A 23,708-nucleotide genomic window follows, 5' to 3' on the forward strand; every position below is an offset into this window, starting at 1 on the left:
CATTTGACTAAATTTTAACTACAAAAGTTGCATATTCCTATAGGTTCACCAGAAATTTAAACTATATGGAGTAAAAAGAGGAAGATAAAAAAAAAAAAGAGGAATCCTCGCTCTTCCCCTTCCATCCCCCTTAAGCAGCATCCCAGGAGATCCTGTTGTGTTTATTATCCACTAGCTCTCCTTTTTCACTTAACAGTGAAATGGCTAAATCACATTCCTTACGCAGGACCGCTGGTTGTCTTAACTCAGTATCATAATTGTCAGTTGGTAGGTATTTTCTATTTTCTATTTTGAAATTACAATAAAAAATGATGCCCTGTGACTTACCTACTTGCACCAAAGCAAGAAATTCTCTGGAAGAGATTCTGAAAAGGGGAATTCCTAGCCATTTTATTTTTTAAAATTTTTTATTTTTAAATATTTTATTTATTTATTTGAGAGAATGAGAAAGAGAGAGCATGAGAGGGGAAGGGCAGAGGGAGAAAAAGAACCCCTGTGAGCAGGAAGCCCAATGCAGGACTTGATTCCAGGACTCCAGGATCATGACCTGAGCTGAAGGCAGTGGCTCAACCAACTGAACCACCCATGTGCCCCAAGTGGGCACATTTTAAATGGTGATGCTTCCAGACTGCCCTAACTGGTGTTCTATGACCACACCGCTGCCCCCCGGCCCCCCACCCCCACTGCCCTGAATCAGGGGAGGGGGAGAGCACGTGCTTTCGCACACCTGCACACACAGTGGGTGTTACAGTTTTCCAGTCTGACTGGGGAATCAGGGCCCCTGTCTGTATTTCATATCCTCTTGATTAACATGAGGTGCAGCGTCTTTCAGGCCTTCTTTGGCCAATCGCATCTCTTTTACTATGAATTGGTTTTGTATAGACTTTGCTTATTTTTTTTCAATTGGATTTCTCATTTCCCTTACCAATTTATAGAAATTCTTACATGCATCATGGCTATAAATCTCTGTGGGTTACTTGTATTCATGCATGGATGCAGCTTGTGCCCTTACTGGCGTGGCACAGTGGGGAGGGTGTGAGCTGCTGATTTCAGAATGGAGGGACTGTTCACGAAGAGGGTAGGAAAACAGACGGGAGACCGAAAGAGAGAGTCTGTCTTCAGTCACCTCTGCGGAGTTAGGGCAGTGATGTGTTGAAGAAAATCACATGATTTGAAGATAAACAGATTAAAGTTCATGCCTTACTAACAGAGATTTTGGACAAATTAACTTCTTTGAGGCTCAATTCCTTGTACCATTCAGAGATTTAATGACTTCACTTTATAAAGCATTGTTGTGTGGAATAAATGAATAGATTCATGTCAAGCACTTGCTTCAGGGTCTGGCCCTCCATGTTTGAACAATAAATCGTTTATAGTGTGAACCCAATAAAAGGAGTCACACAGGTGCCTTCTGACATCTTAAAGGGCCATGGACACAAGCTGATGTTAGCTTACCATATTATTATCCCTTTCTCGTAATATACTGGAAGTCTGTGAAATATTCCTAAATCTTCTTCACTCAGAGTTTGGAGACTGGAACATTCCTGAGCGTCAGGCCACCTCCCACTTTCACTGCCTGGCAAATGAGGGTTTCGGGACTGGAAGCAAGGGTGGGGCTAACTCAGGGTAGAGGAGCGTGCAGGGAGAACCGAAGGAGACAACTGCCAAGGAGAAAGGCACGGGGGTCGCGATCACCATGGCTGGAACAAAGGCACTTCTGACGCTAGAAAACTTCATTAATGGAAAGTTTGTACCTTGTAACTCCTATCTTGATTCTTATGATCCGTCCACGGGAGAAGTATATTGCAGAGTGCCAAACAGTGGGAAAGAGGAGGTGAGTGGGGTGCCTGGCTGGGGCAGTTCGTTGAGCATCTCTTGGTCTCGCTTAGGTTCTGTGTGATCACCGGGCCGTAGGGTCGAGCCCCGCACTGGGCTTGTGCTCAGCGCAGAGTCTGCTTAAAGGCTCTTTCTCCCTCCGCCTTTGCCCCTCCCCTCCCCCTCTTTCTCTCATATAAATAAATGAATAAATCTTAAAAAGAGAGAGAGAGAAGAGGTGAGTATATTCACTTAGGGAAGATGGAAATATACCTCATGTGCTGATGAATTACGTGTTACTTTTCTAGGAGCAAAGGGAGATGGGAAAAGGTGTAGAATTGTTAAACCCTAGCAGAGGGACGATTTTAGTGCTGGGAAGGTCTGCTTGGTAATGGGACTTTTAGGGTGCAGGATTCCCAGGCATCCGAAAGCGTTCTTATGACACCTTTTGAAATGGTGTCAAGTGAAGACTATCTTCCATTCAGGAAGTCCGCGTTAGGCAACTTGGCTTTTGGGAAAGAAATAATAAGTATGGTAACGGTTTTTTTCATAGAAGTGAAAATCCTCTTCGTATTTCTTTTGGTGAGTGAAAGCAGGTGCTAACGTAAAAGCGAGTGGCCTCCGGTGAGCTTTCAAACGGGGATGCCTACGCCTGGCACGAAGCCCATGACTTCGCCCAGAACGCAAGTGGTCAACGAGGCGTCTTAATACACAGCTGCGTTTCTCAGTCCTTAGCAGGGGTCTAGTAAAAAGTATTTTTTGTTAAGAATGGCCCATGTTTCTGTTTCCTTTTCTTTACTAAGCGTTGCCTAACTTTGCCACTATATTCATGGATTTCTAAAAACAAAACCAAAAACAAAACAAACAACAACAACAAAAAAAACCCCAAACTTGTTGCTCCACTAAAGCAAAAGTGAAAAACCCAGGGATTGATTTTAGATTATCCTCTAATAATGCCTTATGTCTTTAAAACATCTAGTGATTTAAAACTGATCATTTGATGAAATGCAAAATCAAAGTCCCATGTATTTTTGCATTTAAATTTAACACCGTCACTCAAAGTGCTTAATGGTATAAACATTAAAATTTTTTTAGTGATGCAAAATTTTATTTAAGAAGTTTTATAAAATGTTGGATATATTTGTTATTTCTTTGACAATGTCTGGGGTGATGAATATGGCTGATGTGTGTATGCTCATCTAATGCCTAACGGGTTTTACTTTTTAAGGCACAAAGAACTAGATTATTTATTTATTCTTCAAAACAATTTTTTAGAACTAGATTATTTAAAAGCCAACTGTAATCTTCATATACAAATAAGTATCTATAAATAAGCCTTCTTATACTAAGCCACTATTTCTCTTTTATTAATAATATTTTAAAACTGTCTTGCATTAAAAAAAAAAACCTTTAGACTTGTGGACAAAAGTTTGCAAACATTGACTAATCTGTTGGTTAAACTGTAACCCACAATTCTGTTTCAAATGACTTGGGATAGATGTGGGAAATCTAGCTTTGTGCTATCCAATCCTCCTGGTCTCTAAGTGTTTTCCAAAGTGCTTTTAAAGGTGACAAATATGACAAATGTTGTTGAAATATTTTCTGCAGCTAATGGTTCATGCCTTTTCAGAAGATAGAATGCAGTACAGAGGCATCTGCTAGGAGAGGAACAAATATTTTGGATTTCCCAGCAATTTAACTTGTAAATATTCTCTCTGATCCCACAAGTCTCAGTTTTTGCTCACTTGAAAAATATCATCAACACACAAACTGCACACCCAGTTTCACAGAAAGTCTCTTAAAGAAAGTGCTGCTGGTGTTGCTAACAGGTTTTGCTGTGTGCTCCACGTTCCCTAAGCCCTCTAATACAAATTACACCCAATGGGAGTCATAACAACCTACAAATAAGACTCTATCATCACCCTTATCCCACAGATGACAGTGAGCTAACATTCTCATCTCTGATGCCTAGATCTCTCTCACACACACACACACACACACACAGATTTGCGGTGGTATTTACATGATAGCTTTGCGATCATAAGCAGAAACCAGAGTCTGACCCCATGGCTCCGAAGACCAGCTGTACTGCTCAGTATCTACTGTCTTGACTTAGAGCTGAACTTCCTTGTGCTTCAGTCTCCTTACCTATAAAATGGGAATAACAGTAATACCTGTCTTATTGTGTGGTTCTGAGGATGAAATAGACTGATGCAAAGCCCTTTGTGTTTGGCATATGTAAATGCTTTCCAGGTGTTAACTTTTGCTCATATAGATTTTTTTTTAAAAGATTTTATTTATTTATTTGACAGAGATCACAAGTAGGCAGAGAGGCAGGCAGAGAGAGAGGGGGAAGCAGACTCCGTGCGGAGCAGAGAGCCCGATGCGGGGCTCCATCCCAGGACTCTGGGATCATGACCTGAGCTGAAGGCAGAGGCTTTAACCCACTGAGCCACCCAGGCGCCCCTGCTCATATAGATTTAATACGTATTCTATACTTCACAGACATAAGCCACCTTAGAACATATGACTGGACCTGAGTTTTCTGCATAGCAAAAATCTTAGATTTTGTATTGACAACCTCAGGAAGATGAGATTTTACACTGAGCACGGGAGGAAGGAGCCCTTCTCTTGTTGGCGGGCAGCCAGGCCCGGGGGAGGCGGGGCTTCTGGTGGTGAACAGCACAGCTCACCCTCTCCCTTCATCCCGTCCTCGGGTCCACAGTAGAGATCCAGCTTTTCAACAGAAACCACCACTTTTCCAGACATTTATAATTTATAATGAAGAGGAGAATCATGTCATCCTTTATTCAGCTCAGCTGGAAGTGACTCTGTTTATAAAGGAAACAGAGAAGGAGCTTGGATCAGATTTGGGGGAGAGGGCGGCTGAACTGTCAGGTCACGTGACGCGAGAAAGCGGCTCGTGGTTGCCTGAAGCCTATGGAAAAGGATTCCGAGGCTGGGCCCGGGCCCAGGTGTGGAAGAAAGCTGTGAGTAATTCTAGAGTCTTGTCATGCGTGTGAGGGGGGAGAAAGCTGAGACACAGGCTATGGATTTGCTGTCTCCGGGATAGACTTTGCTTCGACTTCGCTGAAGACCCCAAGACTCATTTTGCCTTGCAGGAACTGGCCTTGCTCGAACCTTCCCATATACTGTTTCCTTTTAGATTTGCTCCAATGTCAGGTTTCCAAGCTATCTGTTCAAATACGGACGCTCTCCTTTCCCACAGAGGCCTCTCACTGGGCAGAGCCAGGCAGGCTACAGGGACCGTGGCTCTGCCATAGCAGGCCAGCTGTGGTCTTGGAACCACAGAGATCTGGGTTTGAGTCCTGATGCTGTCACTTATTAGCTGTGTGACCTCTACTGAGTTACTTGAGTTCTCTGTGCCTCGGTTTCCTCATCCACAAAATAGGCATAGCAATAGTCCGGGTAGAGAATTCTAAAACAGGTGAAATAAAATAATTTGTGTGGTTAGCATATTCTTTATATATAAAAATAAGTAATTTTTGAGTGGATTTTTTTTAAAAGAAGATTTTATTTATTTATTTGACAGGAAGAGATCACAATTAGGCAGAGAGGCAGACAGAGAGAGGAAGGGAAGCAGGCTCCCTGCTCAGCAGAGAGCCTGATGCGGGGCTCAATCCCAGGACCCTGGGATCATGACCTGAACTGAGGCTTTAGTCCACTGAGCCACCCAGGTGCTTGAATGGTCATTTTGAGTGGAAATGACAATCTGAGGATATGATTTCAAACAAACTTTTAGGCTTTGTCAGATATGTTGGATCTGGATTAAAAGCTGAGGGATTCTACACATCTCGGTGATGTTTTCTCTCTCATACGCTACTGAAAAAATTTTTTGTATTTTAACATGATTAAAAATGTGCATCTGTTAAAATTCAAATAGCTTCCTTCTAATGGCCGCATCTGAATACCCTGGTCAAAATGGAGCATTCTTCTCTATTTTTGTGGTGCCCCTGATTCTCTGGTCACGTAAACACCACTTTGCAGGTAACTCAGCATGAGGAGGCCTTGAATATTTGAAATCAGGCAGAGGAAATTAGGCGTGGGTGGACCTGTGGATTCTGGATTCATCCAACCTCAGGAGCAACGGTTTTAAGCTGATCCTCTTCCTCTTGCTCCTCAAAGATCGAAGCTGCAGTGGAGGCGGCCAGAGCAGCCTTCCCCGGCTGGTCGGCCCGGAGCCCCCAGGAGCGTTCGCAGGTGCTGCACCGGCTGGCGGATCTGCTGGAACAGTCCCTGGAGGAGCTGGCCCAGGCAGAATCCAGGGACCAAGGTGAGTGCCGCTGGCCAGTGCGGTGCCTAAGGAAGAGTGCAGTACTAATCCTCAGATGCAGGCCATGCCTGCCCTCCTTCCGACTGGTCAGGTGACCTTCAGCCTCTTAACTACAAGGGATGGGACTCGGGTACTTCCTCCATAGTAGCCTCCTGAGTCGCCCCCCCTCCCCACCCTGCCGGGCCCATCAGTCTAGCCGCACCTGTGCTTCTCATGGCAGAGAAGCCATGAGAAGCCTCCATGCAGGAGGCTTGCATCTGGCAGACTCCTGCCCCGTTCTGATGGTCCAAGCAGGTCACGGCTGAGCCCAAGTTTCAGGGGCAAGGAAATAAATATACTTTGTCCATTTCGTGGAAGGCACTGCCAGGGTTTTTGGCAAGGGGAGTAGATGTTGGGTGAAGGGAAGAAGAGGATCCTTCTGGGTAGACCATTCAAAGCAAAAATAATTGAAAAGCAGGTTGTTTAGAAAGAATCTGTATGTCAGTATCGAACTCCCAACACAACTTCCCAATTTTAACTCCTTCCCAGAAGCGTAAGTAATGGATTAAATGTCCAATAGTAATATCTATTGGGAAACCCCAAGATCTTTTAAAATGATATGGATGCTTATAAATCAGCTTAAAGTTAGAAGGCAGCCTGAGTCCAAACTTTTCAGGAGATGCTTCCTGCCCATGCTGCTACACTGGGAGTCCCCCTGAATCACCAAAGACAACTAAGGAACAACCCAGAAAAGCTATGTTTCTCTTTTTGTTCAGTTCAGAAGCTAGGGCATATACATGGGGCACGTGGTGAGTGAGTGAGGGCCACACAGCATCCTTGGGGTCCCCTCAGCCTTTCTGGCACGTTCCCATCTTAAGGACTCCACCCCGTGATGGGGAGACGTGTAGTATACATCATCTGTTTGTCAAAGTGGTTTCATTGTGTCATGCAACTACAGCTGTCTTAATACCCATTACTCCAAGCCCTCCTAGCAGGTAAGAAGCTTGGTGATTTTGACTTGAAAAAGCTGATGTGAATGGAGTGGTAGCATCTGGCAGATTCATGATAGCCACGAATTGTTCAGCCCGCAAAGCAAAGATGGTTTCACTTAATTTTAACGCCCCCCCCCCCCATTTCATCTGATAACTTCATACCTAATTATTTCACGGTTCTATGAGACCACGACCAGCTCTCTGTGTCGTCAGGGGATGAAGTTTCAGGCTGGAGAGGACCAAGGTTCCGTCTGCGTGAGCTGGGATACATGTACCATCATGTCTTCTCCATCCCCGGGGAAGCAGGTGGACTGTGCTTTCTGTTGTTGGCTTCTTTCAGGGAAAACCGTAACACTGGCCAGAACCATGGACATTCCCCGGTCTGTGCAGAACTTCCGGTTCTTCGCCTCCTCCATCCTGCACCACACGTCTGAGTGCACGCACATGGACCACCTGGGCTGTCTGCACTACACCGTGCGGGCCCCGGTGGGGATCGGTGGGTGCTCGGGGAAAGCCTGCCCTGCGGGGGTGCACAGGGATGCTCCCTCCATTCTGTAGAACTGGTCTAAAGGAACAGACCGAGAGGAAGGAAAGAGATGACTTCTACTTCGGCCGAAAATGAATGGGCCTCAAAAATCTGTTTCTAGTTAATTTTCTTTGTCTCACATTCCCTACTTATTCCTGGAACACTGTTCTTGGGAAATTAGCAGGAAAAGAAGGATGCCGGGAGAAAATTCACATACGAAGGTTCCCCCCGCCGCCCACATTAAAAAAACATTTTTTTTTTGCCCCCAGAGAGTTTTGTAGTCAAGAGCAAGGATTTTGGGTATGTGCAGGGCCAATTTCATAACATTTGTATACCTCAGGATTCTTGTCTTAAAAGCTGGGAGAATAGTTTTAATTTTATATTTATATATGTTAGTGTGAATTAAATAAATTAGTACGCGTAGGGCGCTCTGAATTAACTGCTTCCTGCTTTCTTTTAGAGGATAAGTGAACCTGAGCAATGGCTCAAACTATCCACTAGATGTCACTGTTCCTCCACCCACCAAATACGCATACTTACTAGTTACATTTTATGATGGGATAAAAGTAAATAAATTTAAAGGAACGAAAATGGGACACATTACCACTTTGATTATTTGAACTCTTTGGAAATCACATTTTGAAGGAATTAGGAAAAACTCAAACTTCTCTCTTAGAAGTATGGTGATATATCATGCTGAAAAAAACTGTTATCCTATAAAGAAAAGAGTTTCTAGTGAGAAATATAATCATATAAAATATATATTGACTTTCACAGCATAGGTTTAAGGGAAGAGTATAAATAAGATGAATCCATTTACAAATTCATAAAGTAAATTTTTTTTTTTTGAGAGTTTTATGGTTGGAAGTTTTATGGTTTCAGAACATTGCATGGAGACACATTCTAGATGCTGCTTCTGTTACTTATTTAGCAATTCTATCTGGTCATGAAACAGGTGATAACCCAGAGAGAATTTTTTATTAAAAAGTTTTCTGGCTGGCCAAGATGGATTTCATAGTCTATGCATCAAATTTTCCTGGCTTTACTAATCAGAAGGCCCCCACATGGCAGACTAAGAATGTATTTGCTCTTATTTTACCACTAATTCTAAAAAGCTTGAGATTTTATGCCTTAATCCACAACAGGTTAGAAACAGTGATGGAAAAACTTAAAAGAAATAGTAGCTAGACAGTTGGATGATGAAGAAGGAGAGAGAAGTTTAAAAAAAAAAAATGTAAAGGCCAGTCTATAAATCTCAAAACTCCTCACGTTCTGGAACTGTTTAGTAACAGGTGACAGCCTCTTGGCCCTGGAGCTTACATTGCCTTGTTCATAAATACAGCTGTTACATCAACAAGAAAATAGTAAATTGTATTGCTTTATAGTTTTAAGAGGCACAGTTGTTTGTAATACATTTTAGAGTCATTTCCCCAAAGTTGGCTACAAGTAAGCCAAAGTGGGGGTTTTAGAAGGGTAAGCCCAAGTTTCACGCAGGGTGGAGGAGTTCCACGCCAATAAACCCAGTCTGGCCAGCCTAGTTTGAGGGTCCTGCCTTTGGTGGCAGTGTTTCTGTTCTCCTCTTGTAGCTGGTCTGATCAGCCCTTGGAATTTGCCACTCTACTTGCTGACCTGGAAGGTGGCGCCGGCCCTCGCGGCTGGCAATACCGTGATAGCCAAGCCCAGCGAGCTGACGTCAGTGACGGCGTGGATGATGTGCAAACTCCTGGAGAAAGCAGGTAATGAGCGGTGGCGTTGGAGAGGTGCAGGACTGGCTTCGGGGTTGCAAGTTTTGTGGGTCTCAGCCGCCACAGCATCTCTGACATGTGAAAAGTTATTCTGACTAGAAATCTGCTCACCAAAATTGGTTCCAGTGACATCTTGGGTTTTCCTCTCTCTGAGCCTTTTCTGAGAAATCCCCTTCACACACAGGGTTGGATCACACTCCTTCCTCTTCTTCACCCGTGTCCTCCCGGTGTCTGAGGGGGGAGGGGCTGGCAGGCAGTGGCATGATTGCACACCTGTAAGTGAGAAAGGCTTAAAGATCCCTGTCAACTCCCACACCAGCCTGCTCCAGAGATGTCTTCAGCGGATGGTTTAAATCTTCTATTTGAACCACTTCTCAATCTTGATGCAAATAAGACTGCCCTTAAGTACTTCTCTGGTTTGTATGGTTATACGATACCTGCTAGAAATGGGTATTTTTAAGAGATTTGAATATACCTCCCTCAGTTTTCTCTACATTTGGAGCCACCGTGTGAAAGTTGATATAATATGGCTCCTTGGCCTCTTTATGTCAACAGTGTCCTGGCAATGTTCAAGGTATGTTCCTGGGTAGTAGGTTCTAGGGTATAACTCAGCATGGGTGTGGTCTGACTCTGCACCAGGGTTGTGTCAGGAGAGCCTAGCTTGTAACCCATAGGAAAGCCCCTTGCTGTTAGGTCCCTCTGCTCAGGTCTCCATACGCACCCTGCTCTGCGCACTTCCTTCAAGTCCACAGAGAAGGTAGTGTTGGGCTCACCCATATCCATAAAGTACGTGGTTGGAAAGAAGGCATACCTCCCTCTTCTGGATACCTTATCTCTCTAAGCAAAAACATACATACTGGCTTCCAAGAAAGTTGAGCCAGTTTTTACTCCAGGATTTAGATGGCAGGGTGAACTGTGTGGCCTTATGACCCTAGTCTAGCTGCCCATTTCCCTTGTATTGTACAAAGGAATGAGGCCTCCAGCTTCAGCCTTTGGGGTGACATTTATGGATGCTCTAGGCTTCTAGAAGGTTATGATAGAAATGTGCCTATCTCTCTCATGTCCCAAGGGTATCATTCCTTCTTTACATGAGGGATCATTTTCTAATGCCATTCTTTGCAAAATTAAGTGCCTAGTATCTACAGAGTTCCAAGGCCTTTCTTCCCTCTCTGTTGGCTATAGGTTTCCTGGAGTGGAGAGAAGGGGCCGATGCTGTGCCGTGATCTATGTTGGGGAGGGCAGCCCTGCAGGTGGGGCGAAGCCACAGAGCTGTGTTCCCAGAACCACTCTCTCTTGAAGTCAACCACATCTTGATCTATGAAGATTTCTCTTCCCTAAGCACTCTCCCCTTCTATATGCCCAGCTCCTGGGCTACACGAGAGTTCTACATTTCCATGAACTCGCATAGCGTTGATCTTATTTCTTGAGAATGAATAGGCTTGTTATACCAAGACAGTTCTTCCTTCCTTCCCTGCCTCTGCTGGCTTTGCTAAACTTTCTTCTCTGGGCACCACGGAGAGTGTAAGGCTCAAATTGCACCTGTCTTAAGCCCTCAGTTTCTCCATTTGGATTAAGAATCTGTACGGGACGTGTTGAATACCGACGCAAAAGAAAACTAAGAAGACCTGCTGGTTCTTGATATTTATAGAGCAGTCCTCAGGTCCAGAGCATTCAAACAGACTTGACAGTTGACCCTCCTGTGACGTAAAGTAATTTTAAAAAGTATACAGTGAGTACCCCCTTTTATAGTTCTAGAACAGTTATTTCTTCTTGGCAGCACCAGACGCATGCCTCATTCCTGGAGTGTCCAGTGAAAGCAGATTTCTGTCCTTTCCTAGTTTTGTTCTGCCCAGTGGAAGCTTGTTGCCATCCTTCCCCATCCCGGTCCCTGGTGCAGGGGATCTATGCCCCGTGCTGTCTGTTAGCCACCTATTCTGAGTTTTACCAAATTATTCTTTGCCATTGTAGTGCCTCCTTTCTCTGGTAACTGGCATATCTTAAGGGTAGAGGGTCAATGTCTCTAGAAACATTTCATTACTGTCTCGATCAAATTGGCAAAGTGGTGCTGAGCATTACTGGCCAGTAGGCAAACACATTACCACCAAAGTTCAAGGGAATGTAAAGTGTTAATGCCGTTGTATAGAGGGCAACTGGCCTGCTGAAGTGAACTCATTTTCCTGGGATGATAAATACGTGGTGTTTCTGAGTTTTCTTCACTCTTCATTAAAATGCTGTTGTATACATTAGCAGTGATTTGATCCATTTTTGCCTTCCGGATTTATAAAGCCCAATAATCCACCTTCTCTTGCCTCCCACCCCCAATCAGAAAGTATTGGGAAAATATTCACATGCTCACTGTCTGATGGAGATGCAGGACCCCCCAGCCTGCAAATGGTGGGAAACTTGACCTTGTTTCTCCCCCATCAACCACCGTGAGGGCCTCTCTCCTGAGACCCCTCTCTGCTCCAAAACGGGCTTAGCGGCTGTCACATGGTGTCTGACTCTGGGCCTGCTCTCCATGGCAGTGACTTGTGATCCAGGACCAACCCAAGCTAGATTTCAGTATGTGTGCACCTGCCTGTAAAGGAGAGGCCATTAGAGGGGAAGCTCCCCCGGATACCACCAGGAGTCATTGATTCCCCACACCTGTCTCTGAGGCTCACCTGAAGGGGGTGATCCCCTCAGGTTATCACTCCTGGGCTCTGGCTTGATGGGAAGGTATTCTGGTTGATGGTGGATCATCAACGCCAACTTGTTATTTGTACTCTAAAAGCATATTCTGGAAGAGATGGTTTTAATCCAACAGAGCATGTTTCTGTTAGGAAGAGAATGTCTAACCTGGATAGGGAAAGATAGTGGGAGCAGGGAAGTAGTTAAAAAACCTTACACGTTGGAGGTTTTCTGCATCTGTACTTCCAGGCTGGAGAAATATGGGAAAGAAACTCAGCTAATCTCCTAAATCCTAAGATACAACACGTTTGCACTTAGATTTTCTTTCTGGACACATAAAGCTTTCCAGAGTCAAGGACCATTTCTGATTTGGATAATGTACACGAAGTCTCCATTCATTCATTCACGTATTTATTTGTTAACCGCGTGCCCCCGGTTTTGCCTCCTAGTTGCTGCCCTTTAGCCTCATTCTGCCTCAGTTTGGTTGAGGTGAGGATATGAATCCTCCCTGCCTTATCCAGTAGCTGGGAGATCTAGATCGCTTCCAGCAGTGACTGGCCCACAGTGAATGCGGGCACTTAGTGGTATTAATCTATCTGGCAAACTAGAGCTTTAGCGTAGGGGGGGCCAGTGGGGAGCAGTAGGGTCTCATGCTAGAAAGATGGGGCTCCCGTTTTAGGGTGTATTTGGCACTTTAAGTCAGTTCTAGAGTGTATGTCTGTACCATGGGACACAGGACCTTTAACTCAATACTCACCTTCTTGGAGGAGTCCAAGGGAGCCCAAGGGAACCCAAGGGAGCCCTCCCTCCCTTCCCTGGGCCAAGTCAATCTTTCCTTCTGTGCACTTCACATTTTCACACTGAATTGTGACTCCTCAATGCCTATGTGGAGCAGGGTTCTTCTTACCTTACAGGGCTTGACCTGCCTGAGGACATCTCTGTGACCTGATCCCTTGATGCCTAGTCAATATTATGGAATGAATTAATTAGAAGGTTCTACTCTTCATTATTCTAAGGCAAAGCACCTGGAAATATCCCACCTAGGGCACACTGGATTTGCACTATAGTCTTTGCTTTGCCATTAAACTAGAGACGGCCATAAAACACGCTCCCCTCCATTCGAACTACTTCACTTTCAAGGACAACCTCCTTGTCACTGAAAGTTCTCAACACACGGAGAAGAATTACTGTTGTAATTTCTGTTATTTTTTCTGTATCCCATCCAGATACAGACCTGGAGACTGTTCTGTTTCCTGTCCAGGTGTCCCACCAGGTGTGGTAAATATTGTGTTTGGAACAGGGCCCAGGGTTGGCGAGGCCCTGGTGTCCCATCCAGAGGTACCCCTCATTTCCTTCACGGGGAGCCAGCCCACGGCCGAGCGGATCACACAGCTGAGTGCCCCGCACTGCAAGAAGCTGTCCCTGGAGCTGGGGGGCAAGAACCCCGCTATCATCTTCGAGGATGCCAACCTGGAGGAGTGCATTCCAACGACTGTCAGGTCCAGCTTCGCCAACCAGGTGTGTCCTCTGGGTTGGTGTGTTTTGTTTTGAGTTTGTTTGTTTGTTTGTTTTAAAATTCTGTGACCCAGTTAGCCTGGATCCGTTTCATCACAGTGCCAAACCAGGAGTGAGTGGGTCAATCTGGGGCTATTTCAGGGAAAGGAGATTTTGACATTGTGTTATGCCATCGACTCTGTTTTGTCTCAATGTCCATCTGTGGTTCTTGTGGAATCACAGCTTCTGTTTGGCAAACACCTGTTCTTGAGCTTTATCGGGTATAAGCTATGGACTGACTGTTTGCTCCTCTAAGCTTTTTCATACCTATATTCATAGAGTTGCCCCCATTCTCTTCTTGCTGTCTGAATGTCCTATCTCCAGTAAACCTTGTGCTCCCCAAAGCATCCTAAATGTAGCACACACTTAGAAATAAATGCCTAAACCTGTCTAGAAGATGTTGCTGATGTCACAGAGTCATGGGCAACTTGGTATCTCCCAAAATTGTGAGATGTTTTTCTGGAAGCCAGAGTTCTCAGCGGATTCTTCGAGGCGATGGCATCCCAAAGGGTTAGGAACACTGACCCAGATAGACCAGATGGTAAGCCTCACAGAGTCTGCTCTGGGGCTACGTTTGACTTTAAACGCCCCAGCATCAGGTCTTGGGTAGAGCAGGTGTGCACAAATACTGAATGATTTTCTCCAAAGGCCTGCTTTTTAAAAATTTCAGCAGCGAACAAAGAATCCACTGAAGAGTTAGAACTGCCATAGAAAGAAAGATGCCCAAGTTGCTTTACGTTACCTTTTGAACCTTCATTTCCTTGCCTGGAAACTCCTGGAAGCAGTATTGATGTCTTCTAGTAGCGATTTTGTGAGTTGTAGAATGAAAGCCATTCTTGACAGTGGTTATTTTTGTGATTGTTATCATTGTAATTATTTCTCTCACAGTCATTCTTAGAGAAAGTGGCTTGACTGTGTCTGTAGAGAGCGTTTTTCTGGATCAACAGACTTAAATTTTAAGATTTTAGAAAATAGACTTGCAATTTTATGATACAGCTATTTCAATCATTAAAGTAAACAAGTATCCAAATGAACAATGAAATCAAGCGTTTTGGTGTTTTAGTGACAACACGGGGTTAGGGACAAGCTGTGGACTGCGATACAGCCCAGAGGACATCAGGTGAACTCTGCATGAAAAAAAACCAAAAAACCAAAACCAAAAAACAAAAACGTACTCTGAGCGCTGAGATGGACTGTGGCTTCTTGGCTACCAGGATTGTGCCAGAACTTGAAACTGCTAAGAGAACCTTCCTCTTGGGGGGGTATTTTAAATGGCCTTGGGGAAGAGGACAGGAACCCAGCTGGCTAACTCAAGACAATAGGCAGATTTTAGGCGAACTACCAGGGCTGGTTTCTTTTTCCTTAACCAAGAGCTGAGTCCCAAGGAGTGAACACTTCTCCCTCAGTTGAACATAATGGGGCCCTGTGAAACATCTCTGCCACACGTAGTCTCCTTCAGCCAGGGGTGCACTCACGCTCCGACAAGCTGTGAGACACTGAAGAAAATGAATGGACTTCAGCATCACTTGGCCTGAAGTTGAAACTTCCTGTGCCTGGTGGCCCTGGGCTTGGGTTCATTCAAAGCTCCATTTCCTAATTGTAAGCTGGGAAACCTATGGCTCCGTAGAATTATTATGAAAAAAGCACCCTGCACGGTCTCTGGAATGTAGTAAATAGTATTTCCCTTTTCTCATTTCCTCAAAAGTCATGCTACCAGAGATCCTGGCATTACCTCGGCTTTCCTGGCACTAAGTAATCAGGAAAGCCCTGACTGTGTAACCCCCCAACTCTCTTTACCACACCCTCCCTCCCCCCCATGGCAGGGGACACTTGTGTCTGGAGAGTTCCCAAGCCAGATACACAGATGGTTCTTACAGTGATGCTGGATGGCAGAGAGAATTCTTTTTTCCGAAACAGTGACTATTTGACTTGGACAATACACCTTTGCACAGTTGTCAAAATAATTAGAAATATTCCATCCTTAGGATGGTTTGAAGATCAAATATAAATGTGAAAATCGTTATTTATGCAGAAATGTACTAACCATACATACATAATGATTTGAGATGTCTCGACTGTGGTTTGTAAGTGACTGCACACTATATTCAGACGACAGTAAGGATCATTTTTTACTCAGGCTCCTGTTAGCACCTCTGCCCCGAACAGGCAGTATCTCTGTTTGGATGTCTAGTAGGCATCCGAACCTTAACCCATGCCAGCCAGAACTCTTGCTTTCCCTTCATCCCTATCCCTGCAATACAGCTCCTCTCCCTGCCTTAGGTTTGCCTTTGGGGGGTAAAGCACTACCATCCAAGGTTCCATCAAAAACCTGGGACTCAACCTTGTTCTTACCCCAACCTCCTATCTCACTAATCCATCAACCCATCCCGTTGGTTCAATTACTCTAAAAATCCTGGAACCCCTGCTTCCGCAGAGCATCAATACCAGTTTTCTTGCACTTGGGGGTCCTACGTCCCTTAATGAATCTGGTGATGTCGGTGGATACCTATCACTTACCCCAGCTCCGCTGGTCCTGCCCTGGTGCAAGCTACCTCTGCATGCCTGGACTTCTGGAATACTCTGTGAACTCTACTCTGACTCCACTCTCGTTCTCTTCCATTCTACTCCCCACGGCTACCAAAACGACTCTTTAACAATGGAAATCCATCATATCATGCTGCTGCTTAAAGCCTTCCACCGGCTTTTCATGATCCCGGGAGCAAGATGCAAACTCCTTGTGAGTCTGTGGGACTCCGCATGGTAGGGCCTTGCCCTCACCTCCTGCCCTCCTTTCTTACTCTCCCTGCCCCCATTCCTGCCTCCACTCCCAGCCTCAGCCCTGCCTGCCTTCTGCCTTGCCTCACACACCACACCCCTGCAAGCACACTCCTGCAGCGAGAAGCAGGTCCTGCCTCCTGAGAATTGCCTTCCTTGGCATCTAGCCCAGTCAGCGCCTCCCCACCAACCAAGGGTCAATTCAGATAGCCCCTCCTCACAAGGGCCTTCCAGAACTCCCTTTACTCCAAGGGACTAAAAGCGGCACTTTCCCATTGATTTCTGTTCCCATCCTCTGCTTAGTTTTTTTGTATTGTTTTGCTCATGACCTGAAATTATATTATTGGTTGAGCTCATTGACCTGTGCTGTTGCCTGACTTCCCCACAAGAGTATTTGTTCGTAGTGGTGGGGCATTGTTTTGTTTATCAGTGTCTCCCATGGCCTAGACCAGTGCCTGGCACCTGTCAGGTAGGTGATCAGAGATGCAGGGCGACCTACCCATGAAGGAGTGTGTCTTGTCATTGTCCTCATGTGTCATTCTTGGCAGGGTGAAATCTGCCTCTGTACCAGCAGAATCTTTGTCCAGAAGAGCATCTATAGTGAATTTTTGGAGAAGTTTGTACAAGCTACCAGAATGTGGAAAGTTGGCATTCCCTCTGATCCATCAGCCAGCATGGGAGCTCTGATAAGTAAAGCTCATTTGGAGAAAGTAAGTCAATTTTCTGCAATGGGGGTTTGGGGAGAAGCCCAGTGCAGGGCATAGCACACATTCCTGCTTTGAAATGTTGTTCATTACTATCCTGTTCTTAAAAAAAATCTGACCTGTAGGAAATGGTCTCTGGATACAGAGTCTACACATGTTGTCCAGGTTAAAGCCATGTGTACACGGAATAAAAGAATTGGAGGAGTCAGCATGTAGAGAGCGAGGAAGAGAAAATTTGAAAATAATGGTCAGTGGATAAGAATGACATGGATTAAGGGTGGCAGGAATTTCCATCGATAAAAGTTCCCAGTGGAATGGGTTCTGCCTGTGGCTTACAGCAGATGCAATTCCAGACGTGCCATGTCTGCTGGTTATGTGGTCCTTAGTGGGTAGAGTTAGTGGTGGTCTATGTGGGAGAAGTCATTGATGGTCTCTGGGTGGTTTATGGAATTTAGGTCTTTAAGGTCATCTTCATGTATTACCTGATGTGACTCCCAAAATAAGTCACAGAACGCTGGAGCCGGGAGACTTTGTTTTCAGCTGTGGTAACTGAGACCCACCAAGGAAGATGTACCCCTGTCCATTAGCTAGTGAGGGACAGAGCCTTTACTTAATTTTGTAGAAATCTTTGACTCTGCATACAATTGGGAGATTAACTACATTTTAACTTTGACCTTTACAGCACTGTGAAGCACAGAGGCTCTTAGCCAAGGGTATAGCAGCTCAGTGGTCTCCTCTTATTTCTTTGGTTTTCCCAGTGAACTACGAAGCAGGGTGAAGAAGGGAGAAGGTGCTGAGGGCTCAGGAGGGAGGAGAGGGTTTGAAACAGTCCTGCAGGACATCAGAAGGGATTCCCGTTGTTTCTAGCATTGTAGCCACAGAAGATGTGGACAAAAACCAAGAACACTGATAGATCTAAACCACAAATGAGATTTGATTTTTTTTTAAGACTTGAAACATTGACGAGGTTTTAGGCCTGGTGTCAACCACTCCTTCACAAATCCTAGCCCAGAAATATCATCTTCTATGAAACCAAATTATTCTGGAAAGACAAGTGTTTATTTAACATGTTGGTTGGATTTTGTTTGCTTACTGTCCTTTCAATGTAGTGTACTTAAGTGCCTTGAATAGCTTTGAAAATGGTGAAGCTTACAGTTAGCAGTTTGGGTTTTTTTTTTTTTTTTCCTGACCACATTTGAACATTAGCCCAAATTTATCTTTCAAACAGAAGTTTTTAAAAACTCCCTTGTATTTTTACCATGATATATTTTCTATCTCGGTCAAATAACTAAGAAAAGAAATAAACTTTCTATTTTGGAATAACTTAAGATTTATAGAAAAATCTCAGAATCTCAGGGCAGAGAGTTTCTATATCCACTCACGCAGCTTTCCCGTTTGCTAACATCTTCCAAGTCCACGATACAGTTGTCCACACTAAGAAACCAATGTAGCACATGATTGTGCGCCAAACTGCAGATTTTTCAATTAACCTCTCTTGACTTTCTACTTGATCCTTATAGAAAATAATTTTTCAGGCACTTGCTTATTAAAACAAAGTACAATTAATTACTCTGTACTCGTTTCAGAAAGCTGCATGGCTCTGCTGCTTTTAGGGAGAAAGATTTGTACACACAGTTAAAAATTTCAAAATTGGGGCACCTGGGTGGCTCAGTGGGTTGAGGCCTCTGCCTTCGGCTTAGGTCATGATCCCAGGTCCTGGGATTGAGCCCCGCATCGGGCTCTCTGCTCAGCGGGGAGCCTGCTTCCTCCTCTCTCTCTGCCTGCCTCTCTGGGTACTTGTGATCTCTGTCAATTAAATAAATAAATAAAATCTTAAAAAAAATTTCAAAATTTTTTTTTAATCATTGGCCAATTATTATTATTAAAAGACTTTATTTATTTGAAAGAGAGAGCAGGTAAGGGAGCATGAGCAGCGGGGGAAGAGAGAAGCAGGCTCCCAGCTGAGCAGGGAGCCCCATGCTGGGCTCCATCCCAGAACCCTGTGATCATGACCTGAGCCAAAGGGAGACACTTAACCGGCTGAGCCACCCAGGCGCCCTGGCCATTTTATTTCATTTTTTTTCTTTTTTCTAGGGAAGAACACTAAAGATCGTATTCCCATTACTCCACCATATATAAACTTGCTTCGATCAGTGGAGCCCTCTTGTTTTGTTGTCCTACAGACTAGATCTCTCCCTGCTAGAGTAGAGTGCCCCGCAGGTGGGCTTACATTGCCTCCCCCATGTGAGGCCACGGGTCAGTCCTACTAAGACTTCAATGGCTCCTGGACATCTGTCATCTTCACTGCTCCACCTTGAGCACAGGTGCCCAGATGAAGGAGTCATGAAGTCCCCTCTGAGTCTCCCACCAGGTGGACCCATGATGGGGGGGCTTGCAGATGGATTCTTGTGAGGAGGTGCTGGGTATCTTGGCCCTTGAGAGAGAGATAATGGAAGCAGCGAGGGCAGTGTAAATGTGACCTTTTCAGTGGGACTCTTTTCAGCTGGGTATGCCGCTTCGGAGATCAAGAAGGGTGTGCGGACGTTCCACCAGTGGTCATCTGTCCTCGCCTCTCACCAGAGAGCTGTGGAGGCTGTGTCCCAGGGGAGGCCAGGCGGCCATCTTCTATCCTGCTTCTCTTCTGCAGCTGGTCTGTGTCTGCTGTGAAGCAAACTAGCCCTGCAGAGTCTGGGGTCTTTGTGTCCATCTTGCTTCTCTGTGGTTGTCAGGATAGATGGCGAGGCAGTGACCCAGGAGTCCGAGTAGAATATGCAGAAGCTGTTAAGCTGTTCGGTCACGGCAAAGGGCTCAGAACCTCACAGAGACGCAGCTTGCTCCGCAGCATCCCTCCCAGGGATGCAGGCGACTCTGTCCACAAGGAGGGTAGAAAAGGCTCTCTGCCTGTTTGGCAGGTTGCTTTTTGTTTTTGTTTCTCTTCCCCACCCCCCCATCGAATGCTTTTCCATGCGACTGTCCAGAAAATCTGGCTCGATGCCAGCCTGCCCAAAGATGCAGGAAATCGGAGATGGGATTCTGAGTGTTAACAGTGAGGCTGGCGGAGCGCAGGGCAGATTCACAGGTGCATTCCCCGATAGGGCCAGGCTGCAGGCTGTTAACAAAGGTCCACTTTGGCAGTTTGCTAGCTGCTTCTGTCAGATTTAAAAACAAACAAACAAAACAAAACGGACTTGCTGGGTGGGCATGTCTCTGAAGTCTCCCTGCTCGTAAGCCTCAGATGGTGTGTGATATCATCACCTTCTTCGAGAACAGTACCAGTGGTGGCTGGCATTCAAAAGACTTACTGCGTGCCAGACATTATGCTAAATATTTTACATACATTTTATCTAAGCTTATGAATAGATGGGAGTGTTAATCCCATTTTTCAGAGGGGAAACTGAGCATTAAAAATCCCTCTGCGAGCAGGTGGAGGCTCTGGGATTTGAACTCTTGGGGCTCCCCGCCTACCCACCTGACCTCTGTGCCAGGATTTTATGGGCAAAGCTAACAAGTACTAGCTACTCTCTGCTCTTAGAGAAAATTTTGTAGTTATAATTTATTACATTTTATGGCATATTAGCGGTCACAACATTTTCTTTTTTCACATTTTCCTGAAATCTCAGTTCCTGAGCTGCAAGTTGAAATATCATTCTATCATCCAGAAAATAAATTTAGTTTAGTGTGAGTTTAATATATGTTATATATTAAAATTTTTGAAAGGTTTGCATTTTGAAAACAGACACTTTCCTTCATATTTTGTTATTCAAGACTGTCTCAGAGATAATCATGAAATTTGTAGACGAGATGATCTAAAGCCACTCCATGTTTAATCATGGAAAAAAGTTCTGGCCCTGCATTCAGCAGGTGCTCCTGGAGATCTTTGCCTCAACTTCCCCTGTACACGCATTATGCTGTCTTTGACATCTTTTAATTAGTCTAAGTGGGTTGTTTCAAGAGGAGTAAGAGAATAGGGGAAAGAGAAGCCCAGATGTAATTTAGTTTTCATCTGCAAACTAGACAAGGGCTTTTTCTGGGAGAGCTTTGAGATCAGGGCACGTGTTGGGGGAAAATGTGTAGCAGAGGGGAATACGAAGCTGTTCCAAATATTCTATTTTTTAGAAGTCTTTGACCTCATGGTTTATTAAGTATTCTATAAGCTAGAGCAAAATTAAAAATAAGACAACAGTACTTTATAATTTTTGTATGGCAAACACATAACTCTATGTTGGGTATAGTTCTACAATGGAGTACTTATCTAATACAGGACAGAATGCTCAGAGTAATAGATGATATGTAGGGATCCAAAGTATGACTTCAAAATTTACTCTGCCTTTGATGTACTGCTTAGCCGTTGTTTTATGCTTTTAATTTTTGAGATCACTTTTCTACTTCTCCTATGCTCAGAGGTAGGATAATGTAATCATTGTGACTGTAATGAAATTTCCATACATAAACATATGTATCCTTTTATAAGGAGTCATTTCTACAACCATTGTGAATAAACATCTGTCACTATCTCAAAGTTACTGGATTTACTTATTACATAATATTTCCCATTATATTTAGCTATTCTGTATTAACTAGATGTGTTTTCAGAATGTAATCAGTAATGAGACTAGAAGTTAGAAAGGATTTGTTCCGGAAGCCTTTCTTGGTCTTTGGTCTTACGCACCATTCAATCTCCCATATTCTGCAGTGGACAGAGCCCCCTCCCCACCACCCCACACAAGGAGTAACTATTCTTTTGTGTATCTAATTACTGAATATCCCTGAGTGTGAATTCTAGCTTTCCTGTTTACTAGTGGTATGAACCATCTACCTTTTCTGAGATCTAATTTTATCATCAGCAAATAGGTGGTAATAATGCTAATGGAGTTTTGAGAGAACTAAATGAGAATGTATGAAAAGCATTTATCTATGTGCCTCATACTTAGACAGTAAAAAAATGACACCCCTCCTCTTCCGTCTGGAGGCTGACTGCCCAAGTGATGGTCAGAGCACTTCCACCCTCAGGCTTAGCAGCTGAGCAAAAAGACAATCAACTTTAGATTTCTTAGCAATGGCCTTATCCATATTTCCTAGATGATTCAAAAATATTAAACTTTCTGCTGCTTTGTGTCAAGGCAAATGGTAAGATGTTGCTAATCATGGTTTTCACCCTCCCAGGTCAGAAGTTACATCAAGCGAGCCCGGTCGGAAGGGGCCCAGATTCTGTGTGGTGAGGGGGTGGACACGTTGAGTCTCCCCCCGAGGAATTGTGCAGGATACTTTATGCTTCCCACAGTAATAACAGACATTAAGGATGAATCTTGCTGCATGAAAGAAGAGATATTTGGTCCAGTGACGTGTGTCGTCCCCTTCGATAGCGAAGACGAAGTGATTCAAAGAGCCAACAGTGTTAAATACGGGCTGGCGGCCACGGTGTGGTCCAGCAACGTGGGCCGTATTCACCGGGTGGCTAAGAAATTGCAGTCTGGCTTGGTCTGGACGAACTGCTGGCTCATCAGAGAGCTCAACCTTCCTTTTGGGGGGATGAAGAGTTCTGGGGTAGGTAGAGAAGGAGCCAAGGACTCTTACGAATTTTTCACTGAAGTCAAAACCATCACCATTAAACACTGACCCTGGCTAGTGGAGAAGCCGTGGTCCACGGCTGGCTGCAGAGAATCAGTAGTTCAGTGCGGCGAGCAGATACCCCGGCATAAATTTCTGCCACATCTTTGCTCAGCGGGGTTTCTCTACCTTAGGCTCAGCAGTTTGTACTCTCATGTTGTCACAGAGAGGCTGACTGTTTTCCCGGTGGAGTCAAAGAAGAGACTTCTGAGCAGGAATGCACAAAAAGGAAGCCAAGTAATTGTCAGCTTCCTTCTGTATTGTGTCCTTGCTGTAGTTTTTTTCATTGTTTTGATTGAATTCTTGGAAATTCACAGATAATCATTTTTTTCCCATTTTTAAGTATATATAAGAATGTCAATGATAAACATAGCATGGAATTTGTCCGAGCAGACCTAAATGGTAGGTCCCACTAAATACATCTGTAAAAGGTCAGGGAAAAATAAAAATAATGACTACTTTTGAAGGAAATTTGAAGCAAGAAGAGGAAATAGTTTGATCCATTTCTATTCGAGTGTAATCAATTCCAGTTCTTCGGGTCTGTTTCCCATGAGGCTTAGAACCCACTAATCCTAAAAGAATAAACGTTAAGCAATTTTAGTAGCCAGTATGACGTATGTCTTCTTCTTGAATTATCCTTTGTTCCTTTTAGGGGTATGGACTTCATGCAAAGTGATAGAGGTATTTCCTGTGGCTTTTTTTTTTTTTTTGGTCTCCTAATGATCAGAGGAGAAAACTGAGGTTTACAGAGATTAAAGTTGCATACTCAAGGTTATACGAATGCTAAGGGGCAGAGAAAGGATTTGAACCCAGGGCTGGCTCTCAGTCTCCAAAGCCATGATTTCTGACCACTCACACTTGCACAGCAGCCACAGTCTTACAGTTCATGGAACACGTTGTGTTGGGTCTCCTCTCCGTGTCTCCCTCCCTCTCCCCCTCCCTCTCAGGCGTGCAACTCAGGAACTCCTCAGGCACAGCCCTTCCTACACCAACTGAAACCAACCGTTTGCATGTCTGACTGCCCAGCTAGAGAGGAATTGCCTGAAG

General features: G+C 44.5%; 1 protein-coding gene across 1 annotated transcript; it reads left to right on the forward strand.

The window, feature by feature from the left end:
• Nucleotides 1-1,610: 1,610 nt before the first annotated feature.
• ALDH8A1 (aldehyde dehydrogenase 8 family member A1) lies at nucleotides 1,611-23,268 on the forward strand. The gene is made up of 7 exons (XM_004740245.2): nucleotides 1,611-1,834; nucleotides 5,962-6,109; nucleotides 7,421-7,576; nucleotides 9,193-9,342; nucleotides 13,283-13,539; nucleotides 16,899-17,060; nucleotides 22,218-23,268. The coding sequence occupies exons 1-7, from the start codon at nucleotides 1,697-1,699 to the stop codon at nucleotides 22,668-22,670; spliced, it is 1,464 nt and encodes a 487-aa protein (XP_004740302.1). The 5' UTR covers nucleotides 1,611-1,696; the 3' UTR covers nucleotides 22,671-23,268.
• The last annotated feature ends 440 nt before the right edge of the window (nucleotides 23,269-23,708 follow it).

The sequence above is a fragment of the Mustela putorius genome, unplaced genomic scaffold (assembly GCF_011764305.1).
Source record: "Mustela putorius furo isolate JIRA1106 unplaced genomic scaffold, ASM1176430v1.1 tig00003863_pilon_pilon_pilon, whole genome shotgun sequence".
NCBI classification, from domain to species: Eukaryota; Metazoa; Chordata; class Mammalia; order Carnivora; family Mustelidae; genus Mustela; species Mustela putorius.